This window comes from Pseudonaja textilis, chromosome 4, assembly GCF_049901715.1.
Source record: "Pseudonaja textilis isolate UNSWEBS1 chromosome 4, rPseTex1.2, whole genome shotgun sequence".
NCBI classification, from domain to species: domain Eukaryota; kingdom Metazoa; phylum Chordata; class Lepidosauria; order Squamata; family Elapidae; genus Pseudonaja; species Pseudonaja textilis.
Window position 1 is genome coordinate 84,961,476 of NC_141993.1, and position 26,448 is coordinate 84,987,923.

General features: G+C 41.3%; 1 protein-coding gene across 8 annotated transcripts in view; it reads left to right on the forward strand.

Annotated features, from left to right (window-relative positions):
* The first annotated feature begins 5,407 nt into the window (after window positions 1-5,407).
* SENP5 (SUMO specific peptidase 5) overlaps window positions 5,408-26,448 on the forward strand; it is a 48,432-nt gene continuing 27,391 nt past the window's right edge. The window contains exons 1-6 of one of the 8 annotated variants that reach the window (XM_087933545.1): window positions 5,408-5,584; window positions 6,249-6,397; window positions 7,645-7,758; window positions 14,753-16,290; window positions 25,311-25,416; window positions 25,548-25,695. In XM_087933545.1, the coding sequence (XP_087789671.1) occupies window positions 14,784-16,290; window positions 25,311-25,416; window positions 25,548-25,695 (1,761 nt within the window). In that variant the 5' untranslated portion in view covers window positions 5,408-5,584; window positions 6,249-6,397; window positions 7,645-7,758; window positions 14,753-14,783. Of the gene's footprint in view, window positions 5,709-6,245; window positions 6,398-7,644; window positions 7,759-14,752; window positions 16,291-25,310; window positions 25,417-25,547; window positions 25,696-26,448 lie in introns of those variants that run through there. The other 7 variants (XM_087933543.1, XM_087933547.1, XM_087933546.1 and 4 more) reach the window with 7 other exon arrangements.

Genomic DNA, 26,448 nt, shown 5'->3' on the forward strand with positions numbered 1-26,448 from the left:
ACAAGAACTTCATGGGTCTCTACTGTTAGGAATAACAAGGTTACCTAACGTAGTTTGGGTAAAATAATATATATATAAACTATGATAGTAAGTTTAAGTGTGTGTCACTTTAAACTGCAAAGCATGTAATTTTGGGTGCGGTGTGAAACCGCCATAAGAGGGAGCAAGAGAACCTGACGATTGCTGACGATTGCTGGTTTGATGGTTTGCTAACTGCGTGTTTCCCTATTGCTGAGTTGCTGAACGTCGAAGGAAGATAGGAGGTTTGACTTCTTCATATCTCTACTGCGAGGAGATATATTACTGGACTGATATTTGTAAGTTTACTGACCTCTTTTTCGACACTGGACTTTGCAACTGTATAATCCCCGGACGGACTGAACTAGTGAATGATATATGGACTGTTTCGACTATGCTAAAACTATTACTGGAATAAACTATTTAACTAGCACAGTGTATCTGTTTTACTGAGTGTAAGCTACAAAAACATTTATCTCACATATTTTGCCTGCCTGCCTGACTGCCGTGCAGATTCTGCTAGGGTGTATCCCTAACATCTACCAAATGCTAGTCCATGGTACATTTCGTGATTACTTGCTCCTTTATTATTCAGTTATTCAAGTCTAAAAGACATTAGTTATCTACCCCTTCAGAATCTTCATTGTCAGTTCTAAGGCTGGTTGCTATGCCTGCGTAATTTTTTGGTCTGCGATATATTTAATCTTAATCCTTTTTCATCATGCTCCTTCACTTTCATTAATAAGGTTGCAGATCATTTATACATTCAGGTATCAGAGTAGTATCATCTACACAGCACAGATTATTGATGGGCCTTCCTTTAAAACCAAAGCTCATCTTTTTCTAATCAAACTTTTCTCAATATACGTATATTCAGCACATATGTTGAATAAAAAAATAAGAGAGTATTCAGTTTTGTCTCACTTCTTTGCCAACCAGACTCAACCTGTTACCAGATATGGACATGGGACAGTACCTGGCGCATTTTCTGGTGTGAACAACAGAGTACAGGTATTCTCAAGTTATGACCACAATTGAAGCCAACATTTATGTCGCTAAGTGAAACATTAATTCAGTGAGTTTGTCCCATTTTACGACTTTTCTTGCCAGAGCTGTTAAGTGAATCATTGCATTTGTTAATTCAGTAATAGGGATGCTGCAAAGGTCGTGTGAAAAACGGTCATAAGTTATATTTTCCACTGTCGTCGTAACTTGGAATGGTCACTAAATGAACTGTTGTAAGTCAAGGACTACCTCTACATGCACAATACGATACAAGTAGTTCTCGACTTATGACTGGTCATTTAGTGAGTGTTTAAAGTTGCAACAGATCTCTCTGGAGGTACTTACATTCTAGTTCTGAAGTTCTGGTAAGCATTTTTTATTGAGTTATAGAGTATTGTAAAATACAACATACAAAAGTAAATAGAAGCGTGTGGGCGGGAGGGGAAGAGAAGTGAGGAAAAATAAGGAAATAAAAGAAAAAGAAGCAATGACTTCCGACTCCCTGTTACAGTAAAATGAGGCATTTGCATCAAATCACAACTTTTTGAAGAAGCCACTTCTATAAAGATCTATCAGTCTAAAACTGTAAAACCTGAAGTCAGTGTGTCATTCTTTTCCACATCGAACACGAAATTGAGAAGCAGTTTCCATGAGGAAACAAAACTATTTGTTTTTTTCCTTAATCAAAGTAGTCAGTTTTGCTATTTCAGCCAATTCCATCAACTTCTGCAACCATTCTCCCAGGGTAGGAATCAAAGTGTCCTTCCATTTTTGTACATACAATAGTCTTGCTCCTATCAACATAAATAGTAACAAAGTTCCAATTTTTTTCTCCAGTTCTTTTTCCACTAGGCCCAAAAGAAAAAGTTCTGGTTTCATTTTTATCTTCATTTTTTACAAAAAAGAAATTGCATTAAAATATGAATCATACTCCAATTTTTTTGCTTTATCTCATTCCACCGTAGATAATAAAAAGTCCCTTCTTTGCTTTTACACTTCCAACATTCATTGGACATACCTTTATACCTATTAGATAACTTATCTGGTGTTAAATACCAGCAATGGTTCTGAAGTTCCGATGGCTTCTCTGACTCCAGTCACATGACTGTATGTTGGGCGCTTGGCAACCAGCCTGCATTTATGACTGTTGGCAGTGTCTTGTGTTCACATTGACCTGTTTTATGACAGAAGCGATCCACAGTGAATCATTGCTTTGCTTAACAGCTGCAGTGTTCACTTAACAATTGCTGCAAAAAGATTGTAAAATCGGGGTGTCGTGGGGTTGACCCAATTTAAAACCTCCATGGCTTGGGACCATGATAGGCAGGTTCCATTAAGGTTAAGTCAAGGGCTATCTACACAGACCTTGTTTTCCCGTGGCCTTTTGGTACACGTCATGGCCGCCAAAATGTTTCTCACCTGTGGGCCCCTTGAAATCTCCCAGGACCCCAGGATACCATATGGTTTTTATCTGAGAAGCACTGGAGCAGTTGATTTCTCATAATCTTTCATTGTGTTGACCTTTCCCATGTTCCTGCTTCTTGCAGTTTATGTTCCCATTGTAATTCTTTCTTTGCGGCTTTGAATTTGGGCGCTCTTGGCGCACACTCCTGTAGTGCTCCACTCAACCTTCCCAGGAAACCCTTCCCCACCGTAACCCTAACCCATCCCTAGACGGAGTAAGTTGGCCAACTGACAAGAAAAGCAACTATCCGAAAAGGATCCATAAATATATTTGACTGAAAGCATTCCCAACCAGGTCTGTGCATAAAACTCTGAAATGGGGATTCAACATTTTTATGTTCTTCTTTTGGAAGAGGGATATAAAGTCATGAATGTGAAATGACATCGCTTAAACAAGAAAAATAAAAGGAAAGCTAATAAGAATGAATAACTCTATTAACGTGTTAATAAGAATTTGTTAACTGATCAATCAATAATGTTCATTAATTTGTTAATAAATATCTGCAGGAGGTCACCTGTGTGAATTCTAAATACTTGCACAAATCGCCCCTATTTGATGAAATATTCGACAATCTTCCTTTTTTTGTTTCCTTGACCTGGAACCAAGTCTTAGTGAGTGAAATTGAACTAGTTTAGTTTAGTTTAGTTTACTTTATTGTCATTGCACCTCGTACAACGAAATCAAACACCATCTTCAGTGCAGATCATGACCATGAAAATAAACAAAAACACACATCTTTCACCCTCCTCACATGAATTGAAAACCCTGACACCACACCAACACTGCACTATACAGTAGAATTCAAAAGAGCGACTGCCCTAGGATAGAAGCTGTTTTTCAGCCTATTTGTCCTTGTTTTTATTATCCTGTACCATATGCCAGATGGTAACAGTTCAAAAAAAAAGGGTGCGCAGGATGAGATTGATCTTTGAGAAGGTTTTGGAGTTTCTTAAGGCAGTGGGAGCTATAAAGCTCTTGCGAAGAGGGGAGAGGGCAACCAATGATCTTAATGTTAGCCCTCTGGAGTGCTTCCCTATCTGCCACGGTGCAATTGGAAAACCATACAGAGGTGCAGTAAGTTAAGATACTCTCTATTGTGCAGCGGTAGATGGTCACCAGCAGTTTTTCATTCAGTTATTGTTTTCTGAGAAGTTTCAGGTAGTAGAATCTCTGCTGGCCCTTTTGACCAGTGCTGCAATGTGAGCACCCTAGGTCAGGTCCTCTTTTAGGGTAACACCCAGAAACCTAAAACTGGCCATTTGCTCCACTTGGTCTCCATTGATAAGTAAGGGCTGGATGTCTGGTGTGTTCCTTCTGTAATCCACTATAAACTACTTGGTCTTACTGGTGTTGAGGACCAAGTTATTGTCTCCACACCACGAAAGCAACCGGTCCACCTCATCTCGGTAGGCAGACTCATCCAGCAGACTCATCCCCCCTGGAGATGAGTCCCACCACTGTTGTATCATCTGCAAATTTAGCAATAGTATTACTACCATGTTTCTCACAAAATAAGGCTGGGCCTTATTTTTTTTTGACCCCTGAAAAAACGACTAGGCTGTCTTTTTGGGGATGACTTAATTTCCTCCCCCACTTTGAGAGGCCCATACCCATGGACCTTGCCGCGAGAAGGCAGAGTTCCCAGCTGCTTCAGGGCGTGGCATGGCTGCCCGTGTCCCCTCGCCTTTAGGCAGTCTCTTTCTGGCAATGGAAGCTCCCCAAATGCAGTCACCAGCCACTTCGATCGGATGGTAGAAGCGGCCTAGGGGTGAGCGCACACACATACACACTCCCCTCGCCACGAGGCCGCTTCTATCGGCAGACGAAAGCTCCCTTGAAGGCAGAGTCCCCAGCTGCTTCAGGGCGAGGCGTGACTGCCCGTGTCCCCTCGCCTTTAGGCAGTCTCTTTCGGGCGATGGAAGCTCCCCAAATGCAGTCACCAGCCCCTTCAATCGGCCGGTAGAAGCGGCCTCGCGACTAAGGGATGCCTATTAGTGTACATTCAAAATGACAATAAAGTTATTCTAGGTTTCTAAGTCGAAGTCTAAATGCTGCTTTGGGTGAATGATCAGAAACGAACAGGCAAACATACATCATAACCACTACAGTCCTTGTACTAATACAAACCAGCTGTCCTTTTCCTGTATTTCAGATACATTTTTCACTATTTCATAGGAAATTGGAAACAAGTGAAGTTCCCGGCACTTGTCCTTCCTTAAAAATGTCCCCTGAAACAAACTGTATTTTGAGAAAAATTAAGTGCTCAGGGATAATATTTGTACTTCTAATGGGGTGTCATGCTTGCAATATTTCTGACTTCATTTCAAGAGTACTTATTTATTTACTGGTTGAATTGATATCCCAATAGGTAGGTTGGGCTGAGAGTGGCTGCCAAGTCTCAAGCTTGAGGTCAAATAAGGACTTTAATGTTTAACTTAATATTAAGATCCAATCTTCATGTTTAAAAAAACAATGCCCTCAGAAGTTATTTCCACTCTAATAAGCAGAGTTCAAATGTTTCTACAATACTGCATGCTTATGCCTTCATGTGAATCCACAAACTCCCTCTTCTAACGCTCAAATAAATGCACCACCCTCTTTCAGACATTCAACATAAACACGTAACTAAGAATCCTTTAGCGCATAAGCAGAATGCTCCGCCCACAAACAGGGGCGGGGCTTCCCCTCTATTCTTTCCCGTTTTCTTATTGGACACCCGAAAGGGAGAAGAACCGGTTGTATCTTAGCAACGAGAAATCAATCGCGCAGGTGTACCCGTACTTTACCCTCCAAAAGACAGATTTGCTCGCGCATGCGCCTTGCTTCCTCTTTTCTATGAGAGAAATGACGGCAGCGCTTCCTCAGTTTGTTCTTTCTTTAACCGCCCCGCCCCCTACCGATTCCGAGCTCCTCCTCCCTCCCTTTCGCTTGCGCACGAACGCCTGCGCAGAACATCCATCTCTCTCTCTCTCTCTCTCTCTCTCCGCCCCCCACCTCTTTTTCCCCGCCCGTCGCTTCCGAGGTTTTGTCGCTGGACGATGACGTAGGCCTGCTGGGGCCGGTAGCTGGCGTGTAGGTTGTGGGAGCCTGACCCACGTGAGTCGCTGCCGAGGCGGTTGCCGGGCGCTGACGCTCACGGGAGTGGGGGTGGGAGAACGGGAGCCGGGGGGTTGGGGGAGACCAGCCCTTCTCGGAGGCCGGGATGCGCCCAGCGACGAAGGTACGCGCCCGACGGGCAGCGGTGGGAGGGGGCGTGGTGAGCCGGGGCTCGCGTGCCTTCCTCCGCCGCGCTTCCTGCGTGGGGGGCGGTGAGTGACGGATGGGCAGGGCCGGCTTTCGGCCTAGTGCCACCCCACCACCCGTCCTCCGGCCGGAATCCTGGGGGCGAGGGGGGTTCCCGGGGAAGTGGGGAGGGGATATTGTCCCCTTCGGGGGAGGGATTGCCTGGGTGGGGGGCGAGGATGGGCGTCCGTTGAGGGAAGCAGCTGCCTCCCCGGGAGGGCGGGGGGCTCTGTGTTCCCAAAGGGCGTTGATTCGGGTCAGCTCCAGAGACTCGCCTCGGCCCGTTTCTAATGAAATCTACCCGGCGGAGGAACACCTCCCTTCCCCGGTTCCGATGAACTTGATAAGCCGGGAGAGCGACCGTTTCTTGGGTTCGATTTTTAAGGGGCTCACAAAAAAAAAGCTCCGAGGGACTCGAGGCAACAAAACGAACATGGCTCCCCCAAAAATACAATCTCTCCCTCTCTTTCCTCAGTAGAATCCGAAGGTCCAGCCATTTAAGAACCTGATGCCCCCCAAAAAAAGTCCTAACGCTGGTTTATTGTGACCTCTGTTTATTTACGAGACTCGCTGCCAAATTAAATCCCACCTGCAACATTTTTAATGGTTTCTCTGTGCTCTTAAGAGGTATGTTGTGGTATCAAGGAACTGATTGGAACTCTGACACAAAACACTTCTGGTTTAGCTCTGGCCTTCTCCTCCAGTAATGTAATGTTTTCGCTTAGAAAAGGCATCTCCCCCCTTTAAATAACTGATAGTCGGAATTTCCTGCAGAGAAATAATACTTAGACTTACATACTGCTTTATGGTCCTTTATAATCCTGTGCAGATCTGTTTCATCCAGTCATCTGCAGGAACTGGAACTTTCCCATAAAGGAACTATGCCTAAGAACATACAAAGAAATCAGAAATTGACAGTGAAGGTTAGAGCTCCAGAAAGAAGTGACTGTATATGCATGCTGGGGAGTGTTAGGGAAACTAAAACAGATTGTGAATCAGTGTTGAGATTTTTTTTCCCCATGGTGTGGAGAAGATAAGTGTGGAAAAGGGAGTGAAAATAACGATATATCTAATTTCAGAAAGAAGATTCAGAGAATATAAACACAAGCTTATATAAAAGCATATTTTCAATAAGGTAACAATAAAAGAAATGTTTCATCTAAGATTTTCCCATGAAGAAAGTATCAGAATAGGAGGTAGTTATATATCTAAGAAGCACAGTACAACAAAGCTGCTTTAAAGACATACAGACAGAGCCGTGTATCTTCTCTGAAAATCCTTATTAGAATTAAACCTGAAGAAAAGGAAGTACATATTCAGGCTGCAGATTGTACAGAGATAAGTTGCTGATGCCAAGCAGGTTTTTTTTAAAAAAAAACAAACTTTTTTTTTCTGCTGAGAATTTTTTTTCACAAGCTGTTTGGAAATACTTGTATTTTTTTTTCAAGGGCAAGCACTTTATTCTTGGCTGCATGGGAAAACACAGACCTGTTTAAGACACTTAGGTTCAATGTGTTTTGGTATAGTTACATTCAAGGAGGAACTAAAATCCAGATCCTGTCCTCACAATATTTGAGTTATTAAATAAAACTGATGATCAGGGTTGAAATTTAAATCAGACATTTAATTGATGGAACATGCTTCCACAAGTTATGCTGACAGTTGCTAAAGGGATTGAAGGCGGATGAGACAACCTGTAAGATAATGCTGGTAGAAGCTCCTAGTCAGGAGAAATCTCTTTGTGCCTTGTTTGTGGTTCTCAACAGACACCTGATAGATCACTATGGAAGGTGGTGACTAGTGTTGATCTGCATCCACAGATTTTTACACTGCTCAGAAAATGTAAAAAAAAAAAAGGCATTTTCATATTTCAGATGTCTTACCAAATCCAATGTGAAGAGAGAGAACTGATATAATAGTCACTGGTGAATACGCATGCTTGTACTGATTATATTGACATACTTAAGAAGCTGGATAAGAATAAATGGGTGAGTGTTACATTGGCAGCTTATGGTTACGTGGAAACAACCATCTTGATTGTTAAATGGCTGCAGATGGAAGGATGGGAAGCCTAAAGATTTTATTCCATTATAAAATTCCGTTAGCCAAAGAACAGAATTATTTTGTAGGTAGAAGAACTAGATATGCTTAGGATGTGGCTTGTTGGACATTATTTTTGGGACAGTCTTTCCACCAGTCTTTATTCTTTTCCCCTAGCATAAAGAAAAGTCTGGCCAGGAGAACCAGACAGGGATTTACCAGATGCTGATCAGTTTAGATCTAAAAACACGGAGACTCAAGTTCATAGTGCATTAAGTCAGTGGTTTTCAACACGGACCCTCTTTAAATACTTTTGTGGCCATGGACCACCAAGACCTAATTCAAGATTTAAATCGTAACATTTCTTCAAGCCTTTTTCGGACCTGCTGTGATGATATCACACCTGTGGACTACAAGTTGTGAACCATTGCATTTAATTAAACAAAGGACTGCATCCTACTCTTGTGTATGTTGAAAGGGGTATTGCAGGGAAGAGCACAGTGCTGGTAAATGCACTGTGTACTGCTTGCCTTCATAATCTGAGGTCTGGCATGTACTTACAAGTCAGATTTATCTGACTTTGGGACAATGTCTATGTTGCAGCATATTTTAGGGTGTGACAAGCTCGTAATTTAGCAATTTTAAACAGGCTAGTATTTAACAGTTTCCTGACGCAGCCATAGGCAGTTGGGAAAGTGATGCAGGGGAGTATATGGAGTTCCATGTTGATGAATGAGTTGTCTGGAAAAACAACAGATCCTTCCTCTGGTTCCTTTGCCATTTGCACAGGGAGAAATTCTTCCTCTGCAACCAGCAGAGAAAGATCAGACATTCCATCCTTTAGAGGCTGGTTACTTCTTTGTTAACATCTTGCAGGCTATAAATCTGTGGTCTGATTTTTAAAGTGGAGTTTAGAATGTTGATAGAAAGCCCTTTGTGTGGGGCAGGAGACAGGCCTGTGACATTGAGGTATGGGTGGTAGTGGTAAGAAATCTGAAAGATGTGGATCCTGGTTTCTGCAAATTTGAATGTAGCCTATTTATCACGTTGCTGGAAAAACGGTGTGGTTTCAATGCCAGGATGGCTGGAATTTAGTTTTATAAGGATGAGCTTATAAAAGTGAGTGAGCTCTCCTTTTCTATAGAAAATGATGTCATGAAATCATTTCCAGTTGAGAACAATGAACTTAAAATGTACAGGTCTCTCCTCTGCCAGTGTAATATTTTGGGGGAGGGGGGAACGAACAGAAGAACAGAATAGAACAGAATTCTTTATTGGCAAAGTGTGGTTGGACACAAGGAATTTGTCTTGTTGCAAATACTCTCAGTATATATAAAAGAAAAGATACATTCATCAAGAGTCAAGAATCATCAGGTAGAACAATAATAGTCATAGGGTACAATAAGCAATCAAATCATACTAGGAAACAGTATAAATCGTAAGGATACAAGGGACAAAGTTACAGTCATAAAGTCACAAGTGGGAGGGGATGGGTGATAAGGAGTGATGAGAAGATTAACAGTAATAGTAGTGCAGACTTTGTAATAGTTGGACAGTCTTGAGGGAATAATTTATTTAGCAGAGTGATGGCTTTCGGGGGAAAAACTGTTCTTGTGTCTAGTTGTCTAGAAGGTTTTGAGTTGTGCATAAACTTTTTGAAATGGTTTCAAGCAATAACATCTCAGGATCTCAGATACTTTTCCTCATTTCTGAGTAGATCAGACTTCTTCCAATTGTGACTTTCAGATATTTGGGCTTTAATATCTGCTTACAGTATGCATCCTGAGCAGATTTGAAATGTGTTTGTTGTTTTCCTTTTGAATTTTAGAGCAGTTATTTTCAGTGACTATCAGCTGGAGTGGAAGAAAGCTGAGTATAGTCCATCTCCAGTTGTTGTTTTTTTGTACTCCAGAACATTGTGCTGCAATATTGTTTTAATACTTTTATATTTTTGTGACTATTATGCTGTCCCATGTAGCAAAACTGCTTAGATAACTAGAGTCCACCACATTTTCCAGTAGTTCCCCTGGCATTGAATAATTGCCCTCTTCTGCTTGTGTTGCTTTTGTTACTTGCCAATATGTGGTCAGTCAGTAACTATTTACACAAGAATAAAATGTACAGTTTTCCAAAAATGTGCTGTTTAGCAGACAAAAAAATTCAACAAGAGATTACTAATAATTGACTTTTAAATATATAAAGCATGTGAAGCCATAGTCAGTCTTCTGATATTTTGGACATTTGAGAAAATAGCTTGACTTACTGCCAGAAAAATGTCTTAGAATGAAACCTTGGTAAAGTCTGAGCAGAAAATGTTTCAGAATTTCTACTGTTTGCAGTTCCTTGGGGGGAAGCAAGTCAGTGCTATATATTATTTGATACTAAAAGTAAGCATTCTGAAACAAAAATACTAGCATTCTCTGTGTGTATGTTTAAATTTGGGATAGGGCTTCAAATCATAATTTTATTTCAGGTGAATTTTCTGTGGTCGAATTTGGTTAAAAAGATAGCAATGAAAATTTTATCGGTTTGCATGTTTGAAACCATTACAGGTAGTCCTTGACTTACAGCCATTCATTTAGTGACTTTTCAAAGGTTGTAAAATGGGGCAAAATTAACTCATTCAGCAACAGAAATTTTGGGCTCAATTGTAAGTCGAGGACTACGTATATGTAAAGTGGAAACAGGTTTACAGCTAAAATCTTTCCCCTTTAATGGCAAAGATATACAAAAAGCATACATTCAGGAAAATTGCCTAGAAACTAATGTCGTTATTTATAAAATGAAGTGTTCCCCCCTCTGCATTTGAACAAAAGAGTTATTCCACCTTCACTTGAAGAATGTCCCAGAAAAATAAAGCTTGGGAAAAAAAATTGGTTGTTTTGCTATTTTCATCGTGGAAATTTGAAATGGTTCCTTTGCTTTCTTGTTTTATAGCAATAGGCCACAAAGTAGAATGTGAATCTAGGCTAAGTGCTACTACCACTCAACCTGAGTAGGGGATGGATTTTTTTCCTATTTTGAAATGCCCCTAACACTGGAAAAACAATTAAGCAACTTTTACAACCAATGCCTGTTTAAAGCATCTGTCAGAAAACAGATATCTAAGAAGCAGCAGCAATAGACTCATACAATACCTGCAACATAACAGCAAAAATATTTGTCTTGATGCTTCTTCCTGTTGCACATGTTTGCAAAGTTAACATTTTTCCAGTTTTTCCTCCAAAGCTTAGCAAAGAAATAAACCTTCATAATTTTCCATATGGCACCTGCGAATCTGAAATCTCAGTAATAGTGTTACTTAATTTTATTTGCAAAATTTGTGAACCACCCACTTGAGACATGCCAGTGAATAACGAAGCAAGGACAAATCAGAGCGCAATAATCAGAATATTTAAAAAGTGATACTCATATACTTAGCCAAGACAGGCACCTGCAAACAATTCAGGCTGAAGGCACATTTGAAGCTTACAATAATAAAAAGGAAGAAAAGGAAAGGGGGAAGCAGAACTAAAATAATAGAATAAAATAAAGCATGACAAAGGAACACAATGAAAATAATACAATATTTATATTCCACCTTTATTATTTTTATAAACAATACAAGGTGATGAACATACTTTAATACTCCTTTCTCCTATTTTCTCCACAATAACTATCCTGTGAGGTGGGTTGGACTGAGACAATGACTGGCCCAAAGTTACCCAGCCAGCTTTCAGGCCTAGGATGGGACTTGCACTCACAGTTTCTTGGTTCCTAGCCTGATGCCTTAACCTGCACATTTTGCATTTAGAACATTCTAGAAAACAGAAAACGTTAGGGGCAGCAATACTGTGTTACAAACCATGGATTCAACGTCCTTTAAATATGTGTAGTTTCTCTATAGATTAAGACTGAAGTACCATGTTGGCAGCGTGCCTACTTTTGTGGCCCTAAAATAGAGCATGAGGAAGCAGCAAAATGCTGCTTTTAAGTTCCCATTTTTCACGTTTCTGTCCGTTTTGAATAGTGAACATTTGAGGTACTTTGAGTTTTGTTCAATAAATACACATTCACTTAAAGCTCAGAACATACGGTTTTGGATTCGCACCTTGTTACAAATGGTTTAAATATATATTTCAGTTACAGTATTAATCCAGATTGGAGGAATAAGCATCACACACAACGGAAAAAAACCGCCTCATGATTTTTAGAAATCTGAGCAAACATAATTTTATATCCTGTGAGCTGTGCATGTTCTGGATAGCATTGCAATTTTGCAATCCCTCCATTTTGGCTTGCCTGCCTGCCTTCAGAGGAGTTGAAAAGAATATTCCTTGTTACTTATCAAGCATCTGCCTTCCATCAGTCTTTAATTTTTGCAAACCAGTTCAGAAGATTGCCTCAAAATACAACACAAACACACACGCACACACTGTAGGTACCTTTCTTTCTGTCCATCAGTGCTTTTTCTTCATCTTCTTCCTTTTTCCCCCTGATTTTCTTTTTTTATTATTACTGCAAGGTGGGGTTGAATGAGCTCTGCACTGATTAGCTCTCAGTGGTTAAGATGACCTTGATAGGACAGAAGCTGATTGCTTCGGTCACCTGCTGTAATAAAAGACCAGCTCACCTTTGTTTGGCTCTTACATTACATATCACCACAGTATCAGTACAGATGGCTTCAAGACTGTTTTACTGAGGTCTGAGAGTGATGCCTTCAAAGGATGCGATGGTTATACACAAACGACAATAATTGAGTCATGTAGGCCACAATTATGAAAGCAGTCTTCGGTAAAAATGGTGCGGTATCCGGATTTTCAGTTAGAAGAGCTAGTTCAGTTTTTGGTACCCAATTGTCCCAATTCTTGGGAACAGTGATCCGGAATATCTGAGGAAGATTGGGTGGAGGGTGGGAAGGAGTGTGGATGGATAGGGTAGAAGAGACAACACTAAGAAATGGATGATTAAAACTGTGGGAGTGAGATTGCAATCGAGTCATCATTTATAGAACAGACTTCAAGTGTTCAAATCAAGGCTCTTTCCATACCTCTTGAAATAGAAAGTCCTGAATTAGCTCAGTTCCCCACTTATTCCTGTAATCACTTCCTGTAAATACGACTGTTGTCTGGATGCACAGTGGTTTGTGTAAGGATGCCTAGTGATTTTGTGGCAGGAATATAGATGCAGTTAGGAATTTGCATAAAGCAGAAGGGATTAGGTTAGGGGTGACAAACTCAATTGCATTGAGGGTTGTGTTTGACCTTGGGGGGTGGGGGGGCAGGGCCAGGGCGGGTGTAGTCATGTCAGGGGTACTTGTGATGGCCCGGGCATGCGTGGGGGGATCCTCCTGCAGCCCTCTGCCAGCGGTCCTCCCGAGCTCCGTTTTCACTGGCAGAAGCACCATGGGCCGGCCTTTCAGTATTTCCAGGGCGGCCCCGCGGGCCAGATCTAAGCATTCCATGGGCCGGATCTGTTCCATGGGCCTTGAGTTTGACATCCCTGGATTAGGTCATATATTTCCTGTATTCTACCAATAAGCAATGGGCAAAGTTGGTTGTGACCTATCTGTAGGCTTTAGCAATAGCACTTAGACTTATATACCGCTTCACAGTGCTTTACAGCCCTCTCAAAGCAATTTACAGAGTCAGCATATTTGCCCACAATGAACTGGGTCCTCATTTTACCCACCTCGGAAGGATGGAAGGCTGAGTCAACCTTGAGTTGCTCAGGATCGAACTCCTGGCTATGGGAAGAGTTAGCTTACAATACTGCACTCTAACCACTGTACCACCACTAAAGCTGTTCTTCAGAAAGAAAGTTATTGATATTGTAGGGTCCCTTTGTGAAAAAGTACGTTTTTTATTCAGGGAGGAGATTCTAATCTAAGCCAGGGGTCGCCAACCTTTTTGAACCTCAGGGACCACCAAACTCATAATTGTAAGTCCCGCAGACCAGAAACCCTGGGAAAATCTCCACCCAGTTTTCCTACCGATCAATCGTTCTTTGTTTGGGATCGCAGGATACCATCTCCAGCTCCGTTCTCGGGGGAGAGGAGAGACTTTTGGCTTCATGAAAGGAAAGCAGAAGCAGCTTTCTCTGCCCCAGACTCCGCCAGAAATGAGCCTTTGTGAGATTGGTTGCGCCGGCACAGCCTCTTGGAGCAGGAGGCCTTGCAGGGTCCCAAAGACTCATTTCTGGCGGAGTTTGGAGGAGCAGACTTTTGCTGCTTTTCTTGTGGGCAGCCAGAAGCAGAAGAAGAAAGCAGAAAGAAGGAGCCCGGTGGCTTGTGGGGCGATTGGGGCAAGTCCCCCCCTCTTCCCTTTCCCCCCTTCCCCTCACTACCTCGTGGTGTTCACAATGCAAGGGACGCAAGCCTTGTGTTCCCACACAGCCTGGATTAATTGCTTTGGGGGGTGACTTGGGAGTGACATTTCTCTGCAGACCACCAAAACTTTCTTGCGGACCACCAGTGGTCCCTGGCCCACTGGGTTGGCGACCACTGATCTAAGCCATTACAGGCAGTCATCAACTTAAAACAACTTTGTTTACTTGACCGTTTGGTTACAATGGCAATGACCTATGACCGTTTTTTCAGGCAACATCTCCATGGTCATATAATCAAAATTCAGAAGCTTGGCCATTGGTTCATGTTTATGATGGTTGCATTGTCTGGGGGTCATATGATCCCCTTTTGTGACCTTCTGACAAGCGGTCAATGGGGAAGCCAGATTCACTTAAAAACTGTATAACTAACTTAACTGTGGTGATTACTTAACAACTGGGCCAAGAAAAATCATAAAATGGGGCAAAGTTCACTTAACAAATGAACTTAACTTTAGCAACAGAAATGTTGGGCTCAGTTGTGGTTGTAAGTCGAGGACCACCTATACATTACTGGAGAATGGTAAATGAGACAACCTGCATGTATTCGGTTGTGTAATTCTGTCTTTTTCATTGCAGCTTCACTTTGGGATCATAATGCTGCAGAAAAATGAAAGAGCATAGTCAAAACTTGCACTGGAGAAGTCTGTCACTGGCCAGTTGTCGAAAATGGACTGTGGGACTTTGGGGGCCAAGGCCACGCTGCTTCCAGAAGAGGCGTCTGCCTCTACTTAGAAGAAGGAAGCAAAGCAGTCAGCCAGCTTTCAATACAAAACAAACTAAACCCTACAGGAGGAGGTCTCTTCTGCAGCAGAGAAGTTGGACTCCTGATGTGTTCTTCAATATAAATCTGCCATTTGGATTTATTCAGGACTGCACATGTCCTCAAAATAGATTCAAAACCCCTTTCTCCAGGTGTGGAAGGCTCCGTTCAGGGTGCAGGGGGCTTCACAGCACAACTTGCCAGAGTGAGCTGCTGGCTAAATACATTGGCTTAGGGGTTGACTCAAAGGTTTGTCAAGACAAGCCATACAGCCCCGAGGCCAGCATTACTAGTTTGTCGCGTAAAAGGGACAGTCTTGTTTTGAAAAGGAGAGGCCGTAATCATGATGGAAAACAAAATGAAATCATAATTCTAAATAACTCTACGAGAAAATATTGTTGCCGACGACTGAAGCAACATGGAACTTGCGGCCTCTTGATTGCCCGACGGCCTAAATTCAACCAGTGTACTTTTAAAAGATTCCTATTTATGATGCATAAAAAACTTTCTCTGGTTCAGTTTCGAATTAGAATTGCGAAATCTCTTCCCAGGCTTCGGAGAGGCAAATCGTGTAAATTAAACAAAAGCAAGCTGAGCTGGGCGGCGAAAGTAACAAGGGATTGGCAAGAGGCTCAGCAGGCAGAGGCCTTCGCAGAGGATCACAGGGCCTCGCTTCCTTCACGGGAATCCAAGCGTAACTTTCCTTGGGATCTGTTCTGCTTCTCAGATATGAACAGTAACATGCCAGGACCACTTATTGAGGAGACTCAAACGTGTCGGCCTGACGCTTGCCTTACGCAGGAGAGACTCTTTCATTGTAGGCAGCTCCATTACAAAAACTTGGTGCCCCGAGATCAAAATGGTATCGCGGAAAGCTGCCTGCTTCCGGAGTTGCAGAAAATTCCTTCTTCAGGGACGGAGGCCCTGCCCAGGGCGGACGTGGGAGAGATTCCATCCTTGGACGGCTGTCCCGAAGACCTTTTCATCGTAACGGAAAAAGACATCTCGGTTTCAGGGCAGGACGAGGACGAATCCAGCCAGGTGATGGGTTCCGATGAGGTGGTCCTGGAGTCCTCCAAGTTGGATTTGGGCACAAGCGATGGTTGCACTAACGGACCTGTCATGGCGTCGGTCCAGAACGAAGACTGCCGTAGTCAGATGGAAGTGGAAGGGCCTATCAACACGGACGTCTTTGGCACAGGGCTCTTAGATCACCTGTACTGTAAGAGCCCTCTGGAAGAGCCCCTGAGGGGAGGAAGCACAGGACAGAAATCAGGGACTCCCAAAGGTGGCAAAAGGAGCAGTCAGAAAATGTCTTGTGTCAATGATGAGCAATTGGCTGCCTGGCTCTGTGGTATTTGCCTATTTTTTTTTCTCCCCTTACGTTTTTGAAGGTTTTTGCTTGGTGTGTAGTTATTCTGGGTTGAGATTCAGGTGCTGCCTGCGGAGCAGAGTTCCTAAACCTTTCAGGATTGGCAGCCTGGAGGGGAAATAAGGGATGGTTTTGTGGGAGGGGCAGGCGCATGCGCCTGAATCGTGATTACAAGGGCAGTGCAAAAAGTGATTTATAACCAGGCCTCGCACTTAGGATGCTTGCTGCAACTGGTACGTATTTATGATGGTTGTACCATCCCTCGTGGTCAGAATATGAAGCTTTGCATGCAGCTGCTTATAATGCAATTAATGATACACACAGCTCCTTTCAGTATAAAAATACTAAGTGGAATTCGAAGTTTAGCAATATTTCAACAACAAAAAGCAAATGTGCGATGACTATCTGCAATACGGAGAATGAAAGAGCATTTTTGAAATTTATAAGACTTTTTGGTTTAGAGGTTTTACAGTGTACTGTTGCAAAGAAGTATGTATTTGCCGACCCTGTGATTAAAAAAAAAAAAAACATTTTGGGTATCAGTAACTAAATTCTGCTGTAGTCTTATCTTAGGTGGCCTGTAAAAATAAGCTCAGATCTTGCTCTTGCTGGGAAAACATGACTTTAGTGTTGACATCTAACAATTTTTATGAAGTATTCTGCATTCACTTTCTATACAGGTAGTCATCGACTTAACAACAGTTTGTTTAATGACCATTCAAAATTACGACACTGAAAAATGTGACTCGCAACCTTTTTTTTTTTCAAAGTTGCAACCTTTGCAGCATCCCTGTGATCATGTGATCAAAATTTGGATGCTTGACAACTGGCTCATATTTATGATCATTGCTATGCCCTAGGGACGTGTGATCTCCTTTTGCAACAACCTGGCAAACAAAGTCAATGGGGAAGCCAGATTCACTTAACAACTGCAATGATTCATTTAACAAATGTGGCAAGAAACGTGGTAAAGTTGGGTGAAACTCACTTAAATGTCTCACCTAACAACAAAAATTTGGGGCTTAATTGTGGTCGTAAGTCAAAGACTACCTGTGCAACCATTACTGGCCTGTTTCCCTGAAAATATGACCTACCCTGAAAATAAGTCCTGGCTTGATTTTTACATGTGCTCTCAATATATATATAAGCCCTACCACCCAAATAAGCCCTAATTAAGATCCTGCCCACTTCAGAGTGGATGGGTAAAAATTAAGCTATGGGAGGGTAGAGCTGCCCTCCTACTTTAGACAGTTGTAGCCAGGACTCACATACCCTGACACCTGCCTTGCCGGCCCATTTCATCTGCAGCTGGCGAGCCTTTCCTGAAGGCCTCTGTAGCTGATAACAAAGCTCTGGATCGATCCGGAGCTCTGTTATCGGCTACAGAGGCCTTCAGGAAAGACTTGCTGGCCGCAGAAGTTCCTGAAGGTCTCTGACAGCAAAAAGGAGGCCAGGGCGACGTGTGCAACTGAGGTTCGTCAGTGGAGGACTTTCCCTGAAAATAAGACCTGATGCCTTTTTTGTTCGACAAAAATATATATATAAGACAGGCTCTTATTTTGGGAGAAACACGGCATTGCTCTTAATAGTTGCAAAGTTCTACAATAGAGCCGTTTTCATGGAATTCATAATATAACTTAATATTTCCACATTATTTCCATATTATTTATTTACTACATCATTTATACACTAATGACTTCCATCTGATTCAAGACAGGCAGCTCACAGGAATAAATTATATCATCAAAGCAAAATGTAAACAATAAAAACCATCTGAAAGCTAATATAATAAAAATGATTTCAAATGCAGTTAATAAATCACAGATTAAACCAAATTCTAGTACGGTCGTGTAGGCTACATGAGAAATGACATCTGCCTTACTTGTGAGAAATACAGGAAGTGGCCTTTGCTGGTTAGGGAAGATATTGGTCCAGAGTCGACATAGGTAATCCTTGACTTACGGCCACAATTGAGCCCAAAATGTCCATCGCTAAGCGAGGCATTTGTTAATTGAGTTTTGCCCCCATTTTATGATCTTTCTTGTCACAGTTGTTAAAGTGAGTCACGGCAGTTAAGTTAGTAACATGGTTGTTAAGTGAATCTGGGTTCCCCGTTGACTTTGCTTGTCAGAAGGTTGCAAAAGGGATCACGTGATCTCAGGACGAGCTCATCATAAACGAGCTAGTCGCCAAATGTCCAAACTTCAGTCACATGACCAAGGGGATGCTGCAGTGGTCATAAATGTGAAAAAAGAGTTCTAAGCGTGATGGCCCGTAGTGTCTCAAAAATAACACAAAAACTAAAACATGAATCAAGGTCTTGTAATGCCTTCATCTTACCTTCGCTGTTTTATTAGTCACAATTTAAATTCAAAAAAATAGATAATGAAGCAAAAGGAAACCAGACACAAACCGCATTGACGAGAGTTTCAAGGCAAACCAAGATAATTAATCACACATTCCAGGAAGATAACCGGGGAGAGTCCATGGGAAGAACGCCAACAAAGATAAACCTCATCCAAGGAAAGCACTAATTTGACTCCAGCGCCTGTGAACACGCAGTTCCAAACTCTCATACTCACAGCTGCAACCCATGAAGAGGATCAAGGCCCTCTCCTAGCGAGTAAACCACACTTTCCCCTGATCCTCTCCCTGCGTGCCCTAGGACGGAGAGGGGATGGGCCTGGATCCTCCCCTGACTGCTCAGCCAGCCTCTGCCCTTCCCCAGCCTCCTCCACCACCCCTGGAGCCACACTCCCACTCCCTGTTGGCTGTTCCTCCTCTTCCTCAGAGTCAGTCTCCACCAGGGGCAGGACAATAAGTCACTTTTTTCAGTTCTGTTTAAATGTTGGTTACTGAAAAAATGGTTGTAGAGTCGAGGATTACAAAGGTAGCTGTGGTTGACTCAAGATGCAGATTGTGTTAGTATAGATACTCTTGACTTGGAACCCTTCCTTTGGCAACCATTCACAGCTACAAGGGCGTTGGCAAAACGTTACTTACAACCAGTCCTCACACTTATGATTATTGATGATGGTTGCAGCATCCCAGGGTCACGTGAAGGCCAGGTGTGACTTTCCTAGCCAGCTTCCGGCAAGCCAAGTCAGTTGGGGGAAGCCAGATTCCCTTTAACGACTGTGTGATTCATTTAACAACTGCAGGGATTTGCTTAATTGTGTCAAAAGGGGGTGGGATAACTCAACACCTACATTGCTCAACAGTGGGAATGGTTCCAATTAGGGTTGTAAAATGAGGCTTACCTGCATATGAACTTGGTATAGAAAGTATAGATCGGGTGTCAAACTCGCAGCCCACGGGCCGGATGCGTCATGTGGTGACCCAGCCCCTGCCTGGTTTAGCGAAGGGGAGAAAAAGTCATGCGAAGCCGCCGTGATGCCGCAAGTTTGACACCCCTGGTATAGATGGATGGCAAAAAATATGTATTGCGCCTATGAAACAAGGGGCATTTCAAGAGCTGACAATTCAGGTTACCAGTTCATAGTAAAAAAAAAAAAAGGTAGAAATTATAGGGAATATTTAATTCTCTTTGTCTCCTGCTTGTTCCTTTCCTTTGAGTCCCTTTGTTTGCAGACATATTAGAGCAGGGGTCTTCAAACTTGACAGCTTTAAGACTTGCGGACTTCACCTCCCAGAATTCCTCCTCCAGTCATGTTAGCTCAGGAATTCTGGGAGTTGAAGTCCACAAGTCTTAAGCTTGCCAAGTTTGAAAACCCTTAGAGTAAAGCAGAGAGGTCTGTAAAATACCAATGGATTTCAATATGTCTAGGAACACCTCTACTGGTAACCAATCTAGTTTAGTCTCTTTTTAGATTGTTTTACTTTAATTAAAAGTGAAAATTTAGCAGGCTGCCAACAAAGCATGATTTAATGTCCAGTAATGGTTCTGTGTCCCATCTCCAAGATTCTAGAGGGGAGAAGTTACTATGGAGTGTTTTGTTTCATGGTTTGCCTATTTCCCTTTAAAAAGAAAAACCAAAGCTGACTTACGGATATAGGAACCATGATGGTGTTCGAAAACAGGGCCCCTAGTTTGCTTTCCTGTCAGTGGATATTTTCTGTTTTCATGCTTATTGTGGCGGTTGTCCCAACGGTGCTTTCTTTCAAAAGGCAAACTGTTTTTCCTTGAAGATGTTTCACTTCCCATCCAAGAAGCTTCTTCAGTTCTAATTGAATGACAGAAAGTGGAATGATTTATATTCCTTGCGGTCATCTGGTCATTAGTCCTCTTTCTGAGAGTCATTGAGGATGCTTGAGGGTTTATCTGTGCCCTCAGGGTCACCTGAATCCTACAGCCTGTTGTGGCAGTGGTTTCATGAATGCTCTCAATAACTTTAAATTCCAAGGTCGTTTGGCGGCTTAGTAAGATCGGAGTCCTTGCAGTAAGTATGCAGGTAGATGAGTTGAAAAATAAATTTCAAAATTCTGATCAGACATGTGTTTGTCCAGTTCCGTCTTTAAAACACAATGAAACCCTGTATTGCATTTTATGGGAAAGAAGTTGATTCTCATTTTAATGCAGATCTGTCTCAGTATATGAATCCAAGTAGAACTATTTGGCATTTGCAGTTCTCATAATTTTGTATGCATTACTGTGCAAACATTAATATGCAAAAGGGAGAGAAAAAGAGAGACATTTCTAGAAGGCATACAAGTAGAACTATGCAGAAATGAATATATTGGCAAAAAGAGCTTGAGACAAAAACATATATAGTAAGAGAAACGTGTATTAAAATGCATTTATTCTTCCATGAATATAGAAGCATAAAACTTCATTCTTAAAAAACAGGCTGAATGTGGAAACAATTCAGTATGGATTTAAGATGAGGAAATTGATTTATATTTGCCTGTCTAAATCTGACCAAATTATGCACGCATGCCTTTGAAACGCTTATTGTGGTCTTAATGTGTTCATGTCTGCTTCAAAGTCTTTAAGTGGCCACAGTTGGATTTGTGGATGTAACAAATCAACAAGGAAGCCACAAAATCAACTTAAGATAAATTACTGAATATAGTAGTGGATGAAATACTTCTAGTATTTCATGAATTTCAGAGATAGAAATGGTGTAAAGCAAACTTATCATTGATGTAATGAACAAATTTGATACTTTAATAATGAAAATGCACATAAGCTTTTTACTAGAGATTGGTGAATGAATCTGGTATAGATTTTCATGACTGTATCTTGAATATCACATCAATTTGACTTGAGAGCAATTTAACCATATAAAAACAGTTAAAAATACTATGTGGATATCAAATACACAAGTAATTTTGCATGCTTCTCTCTTTCCTTTGTTTCACATTTATTACTTTTGATAAATAACTGAAGGCGGTGAACATACCTAATACTCCTTCTGCCTCCTATTTACCCCATAACAACAACCCTGTGAGGTGAGTTGGCTGAGAGAAAGTAAATGGCCCAAAGTCACCCAGCTGGCTTTCATGCCTACTGTTGATTGTCCCAAAATAATTCAACTGGCTTTCATGCCTAAGGCAGGACTAGAACTCATTGTTTCCTGCTGATTGGCCCAAAGTCACCTAGTCAGTTTTCATGTCTAAGGCGGAATTAGAACTCATATCTCCTGCTGATTGGCCCAAAATCACGCAACTGGCTTTCATGCCTAAAGCGGGACTTGAACTCCATCTCCAGTTTCTAGCCTGTTGCCATAACAACCTAACCTTAACCACTGGAGACCAAACTGGCTTTTTACAGTTATTTACAATGAGTGTTTCGAAAGAGGTGATTGGACCAATCACTTTGTAGTTGAAGACCAATCACCCAAGGTATTTGCTTCCTTATCATAATATATTCCCCACCCATCCCTTCATTAACGGAACGCATGGGAAAACAGCCTGTTTTCTTTCATTATTAAGACAGATCTTTTCTTCCAAATGTCCTAGATGATGCTTGTTGAATCTCTTGTTGTCTAGAAATGCTTCCCATCCTAGATTTAAATAAACAGGCTCTGTAACTGTATCATCTTCCCCCATCTATCTGACTGGGACCATAGTACTAGATGATCTTAGTTATATTGCTAAACATATCTAATAATTATTAGTCATTCATAATGGTTTAGTTCAGTGTTTTGGTGTGCCATTCTAATAACAATCACAATATTATTTAGACATTCATAATGGTACCATCTGTCAACATCTAATCTTTACATCTAGTTATTACTTTTAATATATTATATAATAATATTTCCCTTAATCTTATTCCTACTTCTAGCTTTCAAAAAAAACCCCAGTCTTATATTAAACAACATTCCCTTTCTAACCATCATCTCTTGTCTGCATTAGTCTTTCAATTCTTACTTGTTTTTTTTTTTTTAGCTTGCCTCCCAAACTCCTCCCTTGGGTCTTTGTCTCTGTTTACATCTTTCCTATTTAACCTGAACATTTCTTCCATCTCTATTATCTTTTGCTGCCATCTCTCCAGGGGAGGGGTGGTCTGCCCAAGCCCCTATCTTCTCTTTAAAAAGGTCTTCTTTTTATCCAATCCCATTTTTTGATCTCTTAATATATATTGTCCCTGATTTGGTTCATAGGTCTTTAGTGTCTTCTCTCTTTTCTTGTTCTTCTTGTTGATTTATCTGGTCTGTTTTTTCTTCTGCTCTTTCTATTATTTCTTCTATTTCCTGCATTTTCTGATCTTTATTTGTTGTCCCTTGTTGAACATTTTCTGATTTCCCCAGAATGTCCTGCATTAAATTTTTTTATCTCCCTGTGATTCTTTGTTAACGTATCATAAATACTTTGAAGCATCAATAGCATTTCTTTTTGAAATCCAGTCATCTGCCCCTGGTGTAACATCTTGTCTTTTAATAGGCCTGAATATTGCTCAATTGCCTGTCAATAGTCTGCCACTGACCCAGAGTCTCAATTGTCTGTGACTTCCAAGAGCCAGCTTAAAGACCATTTGCTCAGTCGTGGTGTTGCTACTCAGGGGGATGCAGTGGTTATAATTTTTTGTATCCCACAGTTAGTTAATTAGTTCCATTTAAATGATCCAGGAAGATTTCCAAATGTCTCCTTAAATCCATTCTGTAAATTCAGTCTTAGATCCTAGTTTTAAAAATCACTTGCTTTAAATGTCTTTCAAGATCTCACAATTAAACCTGCAATAGCCATAAAGTAAAAATATAGATAACCCAGCAGATCTCCAAGTGCTATGTAGATGCACTTTTGTGTCCTTGTCTTATCATTGTTTTCCAAGGTTATAAGAGTTTAGTATATATTCCTTTCACCAGTAGATGGCACCTTCAGCTTAGATTTCAGTGTTGCACAAAAGATTTCCGTTTTTTACAAATAGTCAATATTCAAACAAGTGACTTCTGGTTTGACGTTGTGGTGGGATTGGACCTGAGGAGTGGATCTCTGCGAACCCGCACTGAATCCTTGTGGGAGCCCCCCGGGGGGCTAAAGTCACCCTGTAGGGGTGACAAATAAAGGAGGGGCACCCTGCAGTTTAAAGAAAGCGGCAGCACTCCAGCTGGACCCAGGGATTCCCTCCCATCCAATGACGAAGAGGAGAGGCAGCCATTATGGCTGCCATGAAGCTGGGACAGCCAAAAAAACAAAGAAAGTGTTGGAGTGGTGTAGAAGAACAGTGATTGGAATTGGGTGAAGCGATTCTTTTTTTCACTTAGAACCTAACCTCCAAGAAAATAAACTCTGGAAAAGAGACTCTTTGAAATACTTGTTAAAGTAGCAATTAATTATAGAGAGAACAATTATAGACCTAAAAAAAAGGAACCAAAGGAAAAATGCAAAATCCTTAAAATACAGAAAGATTGGATTTATAAATTTTATTGGCAACATTTTGGTAAGGCATTTTAAAATGCTGGAATCATTTGTTTGAATACAATATCTATCAGGATTCCGGCAGTTACCCCAATTAAATCATGAGTCTCGAGCCAAACTTCAAAAACTTCAAAGGATTTATTGGGAGTTAACATGTCTGGCACTGCCTGGGTGTAGCCTACTCTGAGTCACATAATTCATTGTCTCCAATGAGACACATCCATAGCCAAGAGTCATCAATCATGTTCTCCAGTTATGTTTTTGCATAGCAGAAACTTTAGTCATCTAGTTACTATCTCTGAAAAACTGTGCATGGAATGCACTTTCGATTTCCAAGCTGCTCTTTCAAACCCCTTTCCCCCCTCCCTTTCTATTAGCAACTCTATAAAGACCATAGAAATATTTTATGAGTTGACAATATCTACTTTTCTTTGGATCAATAGATTATGGCTGTTTACCCTAATTTCTTCTGAATCTGTCAGGATTCCGGCTCTGAGTCATTACAGCAAGTACGTCCAAAGCCAACTTCCTGGCTAGGAATTGTGGGTTTTATGAGAAATACCGCTGTCTCTTTTCTGATGTTCACTGTCCGGAAGTAAGCATGAAATTGCTGGATTTAATGAGAAAATTACTTTGTTTCTTCATGTTACGTTATGATTTGAAATCATATTTCTGGGATCCTAGGTCTACTTCCAATACAGCTGGTCATCTACTAACAATCACAATTGAGCCCAACATTTCTGTTGCTAGGCAAGACAGTTGTTAACTAAGTTTTGCTCCATTTTACAACTTTTCTTATCCCTGCAATTGTTAAGTTAGTAACAGGGTTGTTAAATGAATCTAACTTCCCCATTGTCTTTGCTTGTCAGAAGGTCACAAAAGGCCAGTTGCCAAGTGTCTGAATTTTGATCACATGACCACGGGGTTGCTGCAACTGTTGTAAATAAAAACCGGTCCTCTTGTAATTTTGAACGGTCACTAAATGAACTGTTGTAAGCCAAGGACTACCTGTGCTATCTTTGACCAACCATGCTTATCAGTTAACCTTGCGGATTGATTTTGTGCTGTATTGTCTAGATGAAAAAGTGGTTTATTGAAACTTGTCTGTGGAAATAGATTAGCCAGCTCTTTTGTACTTAATTCTGCAACTTTTTAATATACCAATCTTTTCCTTGAAGGATTCCTAGATGAAGTAATAAAGAAATACGGCAGCTTAGTTCCACTTTGTGAAAAAGACGTTATGGGAAGATTAAAGGAAGTCTTTAATGAAGATTTTTCTCATCGGTTAGTAACTCTCTATAATTTTCTGCTTTGCTCATTCCTGCTAATTCCAGATTCCATGTTTATGGGTTTATGTACCTGTATCTCACAAGTACTAGGATTACTTTACGTTGGCTGTTTTAATTCTGTTGCAGAAAGCCATTCATCACTAAAGAAATAATGAAGTATCAGACCAGGCATCCAAAATCTCCCACTTGTAATTTCCGGGTCTTTTATAATAAGCACATGCTGGATATGGATGATTTGACAACGCTTGATGGCCAGAACTGGCTAAATGACCAGGTGAGACTCTGCTATAAATATCCACTAAGATGTATCTGATTTAAACGGTGCTTGCTGACGATCAGGTAGTTGCATGGAATGCTGGCTTCTTTGGAAAATGTCCTAAGAAGCACCAAGCAATATTGGAGGGGGAGCGTTTCAGTGGATTTGTATTCTGTTGCTGACCGTGCCTGGATGTTAATTAACCATTCAGTGAAAGAGCCCAAAATTCTTTCAAAATGTTGTGCTCACTTATTTAGAAAGGTTCAGAGCCTCTGGTTGTACATATTAGAAGAATGTGTTCGAAAGAATTGCCAGTGTTACACAACAGAGGCCTTTCTAAAGTAAGGATCCTCTAAGCTGAACTTTCAGGGAGCAGCATGGTGGCCTAATGGTGAAGATGCTTGCTTCCCACTTGGAAGGTCGAGAGTTCAATCCTAAGTAGTGGCAGATGTTTCTCTCATAAGGTTCAGAATAAAAATATCTGCTCTGAACTCCATGTGGCATCAGGAAGGGGATCCGGCCAGTCAACGCTCCGCTCCATCCAGTTGCCCTGACTCTACCCTGAATAGGGACCACAGGAACTTATAAAGGGAGTTTTGGAGATACTTTCAGTCCAGCTAACAAGAGAATATCTCCATAAAGATATATAACAAACCATCAGAACAATCTCTGATAATTTAGACCTGGAAATATCATTCAGAATAGAGCTGGAAGGGATCTTGGAGGTCTTCTAGTCCAACCCCTGCTCAAGGAAGAGACCCTATACCAGCG